The 13,859-nt window shown below is 43.0% G+C and overlaps 1 protein-coding gene across 1 annotated transcript; it reads left to right on the plus strand.

Annotated features, from left to right (window-relative positions):
- Positions 1 to 340: 340 nt before the first annotated feature.
- ctxnd1 (cortexin domain containing 1) lies at positions 341 to 523 on the plus strand (the record flags this gene model as incomplete). The annotated part of the gene is made up of 1 exon (XM_079186468.1): positions 341 to 523. The coding sequence occupies one exon, from the start codon at positions 341 to 343 to the stop codon at positions 521 to 523; it is 183 nt and encodes a 60-aa protein (XP_079042594.1).
- Positions 524 to 13,859: the final 13,336 nt, after the last annotated feature.

Consider the following 13,859-nt stretch of genomic DNA (forward strand, 5'->3'; position numbering starts at 1 on the left):
AGAGTCGCTTTAACTTCACAAAGTCTAACATTTAATTGAGGCTCCTCAAGTTGCCATACCAGTACAAGCTGCCTAACTGGGAGCTGCTGCTCCACTCAGTCACATTTGTGGAAAATGATCAGATTCACAGAAGAACACATGATGTGAATGTGGCCTCAGGCACGTTGGACGTTTTCTGATGGCTTCTGTGATGATGTCATGGCTATCCCCCTGTCCTCTATATGACTCACCCTACCCATCTTCTCCCTCTCCCCCTGTGCATCTTCTCCAGGCGGGTCTTCAGGATGGAAACAGGGTGTGTAGGCGTGTCTGAGGACAGCAGCAGCAGACGCCAGCAGTCATGGAGGTGGAGGGTACTGCAGAACCGGCCTTCGTGGACGTGGACCAGGGCCTGACTCTGGCCTGCATCGCCTTCCTCTGCCTGCTGCTGGTGGCCATGATCATTCGCTGCGCCAAGGTCATCATGGACCCCTACAGCGCCATCCCCACCTCTACCTGGGAGGAACAGCACCTGGACGACTGACACACTCAAGCACACATTTACATAACGTGGATCCATGTGCTCCTCCAGGCAACCAGACAAGACAAAGTGTCCCGCCAGAAAAAGGAGGTTTCTTCAAGGGTCGTGTAGTCAGGAAGTGCTTCTGTATGAAACCTAATGACTCCACATTTCATTAAGACAAGCAAACAAACAGGTAAAACACATGTCAAATATGATCTTTTAATAGTCTTTAGAGCATTACAGTTATTCTAAAACTATGACAGAGACCGTAGAAGTAACATGTCTTCTACTGGTACAGAACTTCTTTTGTTTGAATACACAATCTAAAATGGTTCTGCTGTGGTCGTGTCACACTGCGGGACATTAGTGGGTTTGAATTGAGTGGTCGGAAGAGTAGATAGAAAGGCAAGTTCAAGTCCATTAACCCTTTACAGAGCACTGCGCTGTGGCTATTGTAGAAAAAACACTCTTTTGTACTATACAGAACATGTTTGTGCTGAGTGGAGAAACACATACAAACCAGTCATGAACATGAAACCTGCACATCAGGTAAGATGTACATTGGGAAGACAAAATGTAAAGATTGCTTTATCCACATAGACGACTAGGAGAGAGAAAGTGGGTAAAGCTCCAGTGATGGAGTAACACTGATGCAACTACAGAGTAAAGCACATAGACTTGGCTTTTTGTATCTACTGGAGATGTCTTCAGGAGCTGCCTTACATTCCTGTCGGACTAACAAACACAATCAGTCATGCCAAGTGGACGTCATCCTTTACTGAATGCACTTTCCCTTTATAGACTGGAATGAAAAGATTAGCAGAAGATCAACATGAAGAAGAGAAGTCACAATATTAGCAGGTTGTGACAGATTGCACAGGGTTGGGAAATAGAACAAAAGACACGAGAGGTCCATATCGAGACAACAATCACGGCAAAATGAGTCAAAAGAAGCATGATTCATGTTCATTTCAACTTGGTTCTTATGTTTTGATCATCATTCTGCTCAGTAATATTAGCATACATACATCAAGTTGATTGCTGAGCTCTGGCAACACAGCACATCATCATGTAGAATAATAGTATGATAAGTACATATCCATCGCAGTTTAGACTGGCTCCATAGCTACATTGACATGGTACTGACCTCGGTGCTTTCAATGATGTGGTTAAACTGACTGCTTGTGGTTCCTATCATGTCGTGACCAAATCTCGCCGATTCTAACCACAACTACGTAAATAAGACCCAAGTTGTGATGAACCAGAATCATCCTATAAGGGAATACACACAAGCTCTGAAGAGATCCACAACATAGCCGACTGTACACATTATACTGTGTACGAAATTAGCATGGAGCCTCTGGGGTAACAGGCCCTCTCCAATGCAGCCACTTTGACACGTCATTGCAGGGTAAAGACAGGTGTAATTAATAACATAACGTAAGGCCCTGTTCCAAATAAAGTGGTGTGTAAATATTGTCTCACTGGAATAACAGTGACACTCTAAATAAAACAGCACCGTAACTATTTTCGCCAATTACACCGGTGTTTTCCCTGCTATGACATGAGAAAATGGCTGCTGGGAAAAGGGCCTATTTACAAGCAACTGAAGCAACAATCCCAATCACTTCAACTCAACTCAACGTTGTCATTGATTAAAGCTAAGGTTGGCCATCTTCTTTAGACAGGAAAATGGTTATATGTGTTACAATTCTCATTACATCCCGACAGCAACCAATAAACCAGATGCTCTTACAAAGAAAGCAAATAAGTTCATTCAGCCTGAATGGATGATCGTTTGTTGGGGGGGGGGGGGCTTTGGAGGGTGGCCTAGAGTGACGGGCTGTCAGTGTCGCTAGAATTAGCAACTTTTGGGGCTATTGCTGCTGGTTTTTCAGTTTTCGGTCTGATCCCTTTTAAGATGCATACTCTTGGTTGTTTCTCAACATTGCTAACCTTAGCTTTGGTGTTTAAGTTGTCGACCAGGACTTGATGATTTCCATAAGACAAGTTTAAAGGGGCACTCCATTGATTCTGCATGTCAAAATCAGTTTGCTAGTCAAGAACCTAAGTCGTATTTCACATCTGAGCTAGCTGCTGTTCCACTAAATTCTATAACTCAATGCAATCTCTGATTGAGTATGAGTTTGATTGTTTTGTTCCTTGGGTTTACGAAACATATTCTAAGAAAAAAGACGGGACAGTGTGTTTCATGGGTTTCATGGGTTTTATGGGTTTCGTGTGTTTCATGTGTTTCATGGGTTTTATGGGTTTCGTGTGTTTCATGTGTTTCATGGGTTTTGGATGTTTTCTAAAGAATGATGACTTTCCTACACGACTTGATTGACTTGTGTGTAATTGATATTCAGTGTCTGAGTATACCTATTTAGCATTAACACTCAGACAGTCTGCCGCCATTCAGCCTTTACAATTGCGGTCATGCTTGATTATGTGTTACTGTGACAGCATGTCCTTCTCTTGTTGCTGAAGAAGATGCACACATATAGGTGCACCCAAAGACAAAACTGCAAAACAGGCATGCTGTGTAATATTTCACAGAATGTACCATTACGCACCATTGCCTCTGTTGATAAATGGACCTTGTCTACTTTGCCTTTTTCAGCCATTAGTTTAGAACAAGCGGAGGTGTTCTTGTTGCTGTTCATTGGATCTGTCTCTGACTTATGTACCATGAAATGATTGCATGTTATGAAGTGCCTTTGCTTAAAGTAAACCACAGAAGAGCCATTTAGCACACTGAACTCCACAGCAGCCATCAAAGTCTCCTCAGCTTAAATTCCTCGGACAAATCAACATTTTTGGGATGGGAAAATGGCACATTATGCTTCTTAAGGCAGCAGGGTTGAATAGCTGAACTTGTACCATTCCCTGGGATTTACAGTTTTCCTGGTTTTCCTGGAAAACCAGTGAAGATGATGGCAGGGGTCACTGTGGAAGTCAGAAAAATACTGATGTGCTTCACTTAACGTTGTGTTTAATATGCTGTATAACAATGAGGTGAAGCACCATAAATAGAGGAATGAGAAGTCATTTCCTAATGTCCACTGGATACGACGGCATGACATACAGACTATTGTTATGATCCACTGGAGCAGCACGCGTTTCTAAAGCCTGAAATTCACTGTCAATGAATATCAATGCCTACATTTATTAGCAATTGACTTTGAATGAAAATGTGATTGTGCATTTCAGTTGTTATTGAGTGTCTGTGTCTGTGTCTGTAAATAAGTAGTGAGAAAGACAGCGAGAGAAGCAGAAAGAGAAGGAAAAAGTATGAGAGAGGGAAGGAGACAGTTTTGCTGCAATTATATGTCTTTCTCTTCGTCCTCTTTTGAGTTTGGCAAAGAATAAAACTGCATCACAGCCAACATCTGGGAAGGAGTGACACTGAGAGCTCAGTCTGCTGCATCTCAGCTGGTAAAACCTCCATTCAGTCTCTTCCTGCGGTGTGTAATTGCCATCACTGTGTTTTAATACAGCTGAATTACAGTTGTTCTCTGTGTATCAGTCGCCAAACAACGGAATAAGTTTAAACCAGTTTGATCATGACTCTTAAACACTACTTGTTACCAGTTCTGCCTATATCATTATTTTATGTTTCCATGTTATTATTCAGTGTGCATGCTAGGAACACTGACTATAATGCCACCGGCTTCTTCTTCTTCATCTCCTTCTGACGTCACATTTTTTGCTGCACTACTCCTTTTGCAGCGTTGCCAACAAAACAAAAACGAGCAAAATGATTGGGAATGTGCTGTGACTTTTCTCAGAGATTCGCCAAGCCATTTCCACCAAAATTCCCAAAACAGCAATACAAATCCAATCATCGGAAATCGGCGTGAACAGAGCTCAAAACCTCTCCTCTTCGGGGCCATACCGTCTTTTAACATTTAAAAATGCTTAAAAGTTTAGACCCCACGCTGCTGGAGACCCAGGCCGTACTGCTGGGCCCGCTGCAGGGAGGAGAGGCAAGGGAGAACCAGAACCAGGACTGAGCGAGGCAGACTGTCAGACCCTGGTGCAGTAAAATGAGAGGTTTTCTAACTCTGGTGCTCGGAAACACTACTGCTTTTATCCACAGGGTTCACACATGAACACAAACTCTCTTGAACACATACTATCACATTAGTTTTACACAAGACGGATCCTTTCTAGCCATAATCATGGGCCACACATTCTCACCCCAAAGGGTGAAATGACTTTACACTATGACGCTCTACGTACCGCTCTAGCTTCAGGTTCATGTATACTTGCAAGCCTGGTGCATCGCTAAAGAATAACTCAATGAGCCAGTGTCTGAGGGATTGATATGGAAGGAATGTTCAGAGCTGGAGTGGATCACATCACAGCTAGAGTGCAGAGGAGCTTTATAATATCTGAAAGAAATATCTTAAACTGGCTCCCATACCTACAATTTTCACTCTTCACATGCAATTCCAGGTAAAATCTCTGAGAAAAACTCCAAGCAACTGCCTCAAGACAGCAAACAATACCAGCCTTCAAACCATCTCTGTTCCTCACATTTTCACATCTGAGTCTTTTCTCTCTGGTGATCATGATATTTTTACACAACTCATGATTTTTGAGTTTGACAATCAACTGTCCTGCACTGACTGTTAGTATTTGGATAATTTAAATGCTTCACATTTAAAAAAAAACACTGGATTGCAGTTCAATAAAGACGACTGTGGATTGTAAAAGTACCTACCTTTTCTGTGCTTGATAATTGAACATAAATGAAACTGGAAGCTAATCTCACATTCTTTTGGACATGTAATTGGGTCACACCAAAGCCTGATGGAATTTAATTCAGCACTTATCTGTGGGGAACGTCTGTCAGCCCAAAGGCCTTTTCCTTCAACTTCTGTCTCATATAATAGGCTAAATGCTCCAAAGATGAAAATCTGCAATCGTGCTTTGAGTCAAGGGCATAATACTCTGCACATTTCACCATCCACAGGGCTTTGAAGGTCAGCTTCAAGGTGCAGTATATTATGGTAATGAGGTTGGCTCTACATTGTGAGAATGTAAAACAGTGATTTAATTTGCCTTGACAGTTAAATTGTGTCCTGTTTCTCTCTTTCCTTTATTAACCTTGGCTCTGTGCTGGCAGCCTCATGTCTGCTTCAGCCCTGTTTCTCTGAAAAGGTCAGCCTGCCTCTCATGTTGAGCATGTTTATGGAGGAACGGGACACCGTTTACAGCATCCAGTATGCACCTGCCTCCTGCTAACTCTCAAGCAATTACATTTTGCTGCAAACTTTGCATGGGTGAATATCTCACATCAATTGTCTGTGTGTGTTTTGTGGCAATGATGATGCCCCTTACTATACTGCCAGTGTAATAATGATTCCCATTAAAGGAGAGAGTAAACGAGTAAAAGAGTAAAAGAGTAAACTAATAAATCCGACACTGAATGTTTTACTTAAGGTCATCAATATTTGTGTTGCTATTTCCTTTGCTGTTTGTTTCACAGGCTTGTCTGTTTGAGACTGTAGGAGAATCTTTGATGGCTGTAACTGTAGCAGCTTCATCTTCTTGTTGTTTGTGGGTAAATGATAGATCGTTTCACGTTTTTATGTTGCGTTGTTGAAAAGGGAAATCAAAGATGTCTCTGCCAAACTGTAAAAGTAAGGATCGTAATACATCATTTAAACTGCTGAACATCTAAATCAATTCTCATTTTCTCCTGAAGAGTTATTTTGTATTTATTATGGGCTGTGTTACATCGGCTGCATTGCCTCTGACCAACAGCTCATCAACAGCCACATAGAGCCCCACAGAGCAATGTTTGGGCAAATTGGGAGAGAGAAAATGATAAAAATCGATGTTAGATTCTCAACCACCTCGCTAGAATAAGAGTAAACACCACTCGCCAACTCTTTATTCATGTCATTGACTAACTAGAAAGACCTAAACAGCTTGTGCTCACAGTGCTAGATATTTGTGCCAGTTGCTGCAGATCTGAGGAAGCTGCATGAATCAGTCGATCGGTGACCTACGACATAGTCTAAGTCCAGTTAAGAGCCGGCCAGGAGCAGCAGCCAAGACCGTGACGGAAGTCTGGGAAAGGTGAGGGTTTAAAGTGGTCCGGCTGAAACTGTCAGAAAGGGATTCTGTGTGGTGGCATTCCACCCATCCAGTCACACAATCGGACCAAAATAAAATTGAAGTCTTGAAAGAAATGCAGGAGTACCGGGTTTCATCTGTTTATTTGATCTTAGAGAGAATGTAACCAGAGGTGTAATTGATTTCATATAGACTCAATTGCTGCAAACAGGACCAACTGAAATTGAGAACACTAATATGTATGATGTTTAGGATCCTCCGAAAGCTTTGTGAGATTAAGTTTGACGCCATATTTCTTTAGTGTCTCCCAAAATGAAAAGGTGCAAAGGGGCTCTTACAGTTTCTGAGCTGTTAGTTTCTCACTGCTTGTTGTGATTCTTGGAAGGTAAAGATGGAAGATGTGGCTGTTGATCAGATGTTGGTCAGGAGGACCAGCAGCCCATGATTGATCAATGCTTCAGATGAAAATGAGTATTGATTTTGATGTTCCGTAGTCAAAATTATTTATTTAAATCTGGATTTTTATTGTTGGCAGAGACTTGTTTAATTAACTTACTCAGCCACAGAAACAATAAATCATTTACTCACAAATGACAACAGGATTCAATTAGGACTAGGGAGACACCGATCCAACTCTTTAAGTCATGATACCGATACGATACCGATACAATACCGATACGATACCGATACGATACCGATACCGATACGATACCGATACCAATACGATACCGATACCGATACGATACCGATACCAATACGATACCGATACAATACCGATACGATACCGATACGATACCGATACCGATACGATACCGATACCAATACGATACCGATACCGATACGATACCGATACCAATACGATACCGATACGATACCGATACGATACCGATACCGATACGATACCGATACCGATACCGATACCAATACGATACAGATACAATACCGATACGATACCGATACCGATACGATACCGATACGATACCGATACGATACCGATACGATACCGATACGATACCGATACGATACCGATACCGATACGATACCGATACGATACGATACCGATTCCGATACCGATACGATACCGATACCTTGGCTTTTACGGTATCAGTCAATCCCAAGTAGCGATCCCATACCAGCGTTGAATCGAGGCTGTGACAATCCCAACATCTGCTGCCTCTGTGGAGCGGACATTTTCAGCCTCAAACGCATTAAAACTTATTCAAGAAATACAACTGGGGAGGCTCGACTGTCTTCACTGGCGTCCATGAATCCAGAAGGACTTCTTACTGGAACTAAAACGCACGGATGTACTGAACAACCGTGAGATTAAACTCTTTATTAACAAAGAAAGGAGGATGGACTTTAAATGTCTTTAAATAGTGAACAGCAGCTCTGGTAAATTAAATGCGTTTGTTTTTACATCTGCAACTTGTTTTTATGAAGATGGATTTTTGTTTGGTTTTATATGTGATAGGAACCATTGTTACATCCCATGTTGCTCTAATACTATGTATACTATGTTGTGTATACAGCCTGTTCCGTTGTCTCCAAGTCATCAAAAAGTCAATGAATGCAGTTTCACATAAAACCATGATACTCAATGCACTTACCAGTTTAAACGTTCCAATTAACTACATTCATTTTAAGGTCCATACTGAGCTCGAACAAAGCTTCGGTAAAGTTATTGGAAAATGTCTTCATATTCACACATATTCCCCCAAATTGTCAACACACTGATATGTCATCTGAACCTTCATTTGGATACGTGTGCACTTCAACGTTCCCCTATGAAATGCGACAAGGTACTGGCATGTCAGATGTCTGGACTATCCCTGACAGAAGCACAGTCCATAGGGGACTCATTGGCAGTGCTGGAATACAGGAGGAGGGAGGGGTGAAGTCTGAAATCCCTGTTGGTCTTGGATTGCAGAAAGTGGCTCACTAATAAGACTGAGATGGGTTCTTTAAAGCTCCCAACAGCCAGGAACGTGACTCCCCTCGATGCTTGGGTGGGTGGGTGGGTGGGGGGTGTAGCGGTAGGAGGGAGTGGGAGGGTGTAATGGATGATGTGGTTGTACGGCATTCAGGCAGAGGTGGAAATAGAGGGAAAGGGACATTTCATTAACATAGAAGATGAAGGTTGAGAAATCTACTGCAACAAGCTCTTTGACATTTTGGATTTTTCAGATCAATATCAATTTCCTCTCTGTGTGTGCTGTACTGAGATTTGTAGGTCGAGGACAAGTTTAGCATAGCTTAGCCCAAAGACTTGAGGCGAGGGGAAAAGTACATAATCACGCTTTGACAGATGAGGCTCACCATATTCTCTCTTATAGTTCATCAAATCTAATGTGCTCAATTTTAGCAGCAGCGCTCATGATTCCTAATAACCCCTAATCAAAATGTCACACGAACATTAACATCCACTGCTTTCGTGTTTCAACAAGTGCCAGGTTTAGCCTCTCCACACACACAAATTGAAGATACCGTTAGGTACGGGATACAAACAGGTATTGAATGACATGCTGACTGATTCTGTGATTTTGTGTTTTTATCTGAACTAGACTAGAGAATATGTTTGTTTCAGGCTCAGGGACAACTTTATGTATCGCTATTCCAACCTTACCTGGGCTATTAACACCCTCTACATGACATGTCCAAACAACATACAGTATTAACAGTAAGGTACATTGGTTCAGCTTGATTGTCTACTCTAGTTCATCCAGAGACAGAAACAGAACTGTTATCTCTGCACATGGCAGAGTACACCTTTGAACCATTGTACAAGTCAAAGTTGTTTTTCTGATGTAATTATTTATTATAGTGCAAAGGAAGGCTGAAATAAATTAAATATTTGAATGAAAAAAGGCTCTCCTCCGCTCTCCCATAAAAGTCTGAATACCTTTCCTTCCGGCAAAATGAAAATGGCGATAGGACAAGGTGGAGTGGTTGTCTTACCCCATCTCCCCCAAAACCATTTTCACACAGTAGTTGTACCTACAGCACCAGAGCATGAATAAAGAATAAAAACTATGCATCAGCAGTCCATGGTGTGCAAAACAACAGTAGATGGAAAAGAACTTTCTTTCAACCTGATTCATCCAAATATAACCAGAAAACTCTGACTTATGAGTGCAAAAAGGCTTTGCACAGCAAACGTCTCATGTTCAGAGTGTGCGAGCCTGAATAGAGAATCAACTGCTTCCACTGGTTAATAATCTGCCAGCTGTTCTCCAGGTAGTGGTTCATTTACCATCACAGAACCAGGAGCGCCGCACGGCCCTCCGTTTCCTGTCGCTCATTTCACTTTAACAATCTGTCAATTTCTTTAATATAATTTCTTCCCTCAGAGTTACATTAGGAAAGAGATATCTGTAAATCAGCTGATGTTTCTTTGTTTTGTTTGTTTGTTAAAGTAACAAATACATCAAATCATTTGACCGAAAAGCTGTAAATGAGCCTGAGAACGAGGCTGGACTGAGGGTTACAGGACAGTTAAAGTGTATACACAGGAAGTCAAACCTCTTTTGCTACACGAGCCACTGAGTGACTTTCATGGGAATAAACGAGGCCCCACCTCCAACGCTGTCTCCAGTACTCCTTTTACATCCATACATTGAAGTAACTGGTGATATATGCATACCTAGGGTGTGGTTGCAGAATTACAACTAGAGAATGACAAAGTAGGTGACTACTGATGTCTGCTCAAAACACTGAAGACCTCAATGTATCCTTTACAAAATGTTCCTGTTATTCGTCTTATATTTGTATCATGTATTGTTATTAATGTGATGAAAAGTTGATTTGAGAACTGTTTGTTCTTTCATGTGTAAAACACAGTCTGAGGTGTTTGCAGATGGAACGCAGCATGCAGATAACGTTGTAGCTATTGGTGATATACTGTATACCTGTATCTCCCATCGATCATGTTGAGAGATATAGGTAAATATTCTCACGATATTCAGAGCATGTATTAGGCATCAATTAACTATTGTCTATTTAAAAATAGAGGAGTAATGTCTACCTGAGAAGGGAATGAAGTCTCTCTCTCTTAGTTTCTATCAGAGCTTCTCTGTACTGGGCCGGCCGTGCGCGTCCTTTAGTGCACGTGAGCGCTCCACTGGCTCCCTCACGATGTCTCCATTGACGGCATTGTCATGGAAGAGATGCGCTCTGTTTACTGGTTCTCCCTCACTTAAACAGTGTTAGCTCTGTTGGACTGTTGCCGTTGTGAACACTGTTAGCGCTGCTAGAACCTTTAGCTGTCGGCTCAGCCGTCTCCTTAATGAGAGGCGTGTGAAGGCAATACATATGATCTGAATTTCAAACCTAGCTCCTTTAAAGTTAATGAATTTTCTTGTCCATCTCTATTTGGATGAAATCAACCAAACAGCAGCAGACAGAGTAGTCCAGGGTCATCAGGCTGATCTCAGAGGATTCCTCATCTCTTGACATTTTCCTGCTTTCATCTCTGACTCTGCCACACAGTCCTTTGCCCCGTTTGACCTTCACAGCCTGCAGGGCACGGAGCCAGCTTTACCCACACACACACACACACACGCAAACTCACACACACGCACACACACAGACACACACACACACGCACACACACACGCACACTCACACTCACACACACGCACACACACACAGACACACACACACGCACACTCGCACACACACACACACGCACACGCACACACCCACACACACGCACACTCGCACACACGCACACACGCACACACGCACACTCGCACACTCGCGCACACACACACACACACACTCGCACACACGCACACACGCACACACACACAGAGACACACACACATACACACACACAGAGACACACACACATACACACACACACACACAAACACACAAAGAGACACACACACACACACACCTACACACCTACACACACAAAGAGACACACACACACACACACACGCACACAGACACACACAAATACACAAAGAGAGACACACACACGCACACACACACAGACACACACACACACACAGACACACACACACACGCACATACACACACACACACGCACGCACACACACACACACAAACACGCACACACACAAAGAGACACACTCTCGCTACTAATATCCACTGCAACACCTGCAATACATGTTGTGTTAAAGATAATGTTCCTCTTCATGCACTCAACAACCCTTTCTCGTACAAAATGACTTCGCCATACAACTAAACTGTGTTTTCAGATACATTTTAACGGATTACGGTTGAAGTTTGCTCAACAAAAGCACATGTTTTGATGATGTTTAGGCAACAAACTGGCAGTCAGGAATGAATGACTGCCAGTGAGACACTTGAGCGTTACACACCGTTAGCATCCCCAGCAGCATGAGCCATGTCTGGACTGTCAAACTCGTCCCAGGATTAAAAGACTATAGTCGGCACTGAATCCTGTCTACTCGCTCCATAGTCGGACGCACCTACATAGAGACCTAATTCAGAGACAGGCCGATGAAGGTGATACGCTGCTCGACAATGCAAGCTCTTCTCTCGAGTCACGAACATGCCCAGTGCCTCGACATGAGCTAGGACCTCCGTCGTTCTCTGTTCTGCCTCCCGGAAACAGGGGGCACAAATTAGCCATTAGACGGCAAACTAATATGCATGACCTAAAAGGCTAAGGGAAGAAACTTGTTGTGTTCTGGGTGAATAGGAATGTGAAAGTAGGTGTCTCTGGGCCCTCACTGGGTCACCATTTTCTACATAATTCCCCCTCCTGATGCCGAGGTGGGCCAGGGCACAGTGTGGATAAGGTGATTTATTGCCTCGTCTGTGGATCTGTTGGAGCGGTATGAGACCGCAACGGTCTGAAAGCCTTTGACAAGTCTCTAAAAGCACTTCATCACCCTTGAGGTCAGAGCTACTGGCAGCACTACCAGCATGGGGTGAGGTTTCTTCAGGACAGGGACCACTGTTGACAGTTTGAAGCACGTGGTAATAACAGGCTGGGCGATGGAGCGGTTGAAGATGACTGTGAACACCTGTGCCAGCGTGCCGTCCAGTCCCGCTGCCCTCCTGGTTTTGACGCTCAAGAAGCTCTTCTCACGTTGTGCTCTGAAGCCTAGTTTGTACACGAGACACCGTGGAGACCCGCGAGCTACGCGAGCTGATATCTCAAATTCTAAATTCATGGACAAACTTTATAACCTTTATACCATGAAGGAAGGAGACAACAATTTGGAACAACAATTGCATTATAATGATAATATAATATCCTGTAAACAATTAGATTCAGCTGGCAAAATATTTACTCAAATAGATTTCTAGTGTTGAATCGGTCTCTCTAAAATCTTGAGACATAATAACAGTGATTAATTATTTAACTTCCTAATTTAAATGAGCTTTTATTAGTATTCGTGCCCTTTGCAGTGACTTGTTACAAAAATGTGGAGGTGCACAAACAAGCGCTGCGACAACTTCACGCTAAATACGTCAGATGATGTGATGTTTGGCTGGCAGAAGCTCGCGCTGGGACACTACGGCTCACATGATGCATTGTGCATTGAGCTCTTCGGCCAGAGAAGCGTCTGCCCTCTCTGTCCTGGATGGGATTGTTTTGTAATCAGCCATGCCGGCCACAAGTTCAGGAATCAGTCGGTTGCAATTGTGATTCCAGTTTCTTGACGCCGCTTAGCCTCTTTCGGTGCTCGATCGCTGAACTGGAGCTTTCTGTTTCAGCTGTTGTTTGTATTTAGGCAGAAGTGGCTCGGCCGGATTTGCCAAAAATGAAGGAGAAACGGGGCTTTGTACCCGTCCTTGCACTGTGTGTAGCAGTGGTCCAGAGGAGTCCAACCCTGCTATAATGATGTTTTTATCCGCCCGCATATCAGACCGGCATCGCATCATCACCAAGGCCACACATGCAGCCTCTTGGGGGAAAGAAACGCGCTGTCACATATGGAGAGAAACATGAAAAGGCAGAAAAACTGCTGTGTAGCGAATGAAGCTCTACTTTCACACTGAGATTTGATGCACATAAGATACGTGAATATTCAGTTTGTGTGGTAAATTGCTAAATACTATACTGTGACAATTAATACTGATGGATAAGTTAGCTTAGCTAGCTTCTGCAGTACAGTCTTACTCTTAAGCTCAAATCAAACACCAACGACAGGAGGTGGGTCTTCATCTGTAGTCTGTGCAGTTTTAATTTGACACAAAGCTGTTCCAAACACTGCCACCGCAAAGGCTCAATCACCACTGTTTGTGTCTAGTTCTGGACATC

Source organism: Pholis gunnellus, assembly GCF_910591455.1.
Source record: "Pholis gunnellus genome assembly, chromosome: 1".
NCBI classification, from domain to species: Eukaryota; Metazoa; Chordata; class Actinopteri; order Perciformes; family Pholidae; genus Pholis; species Pholis gunnellus.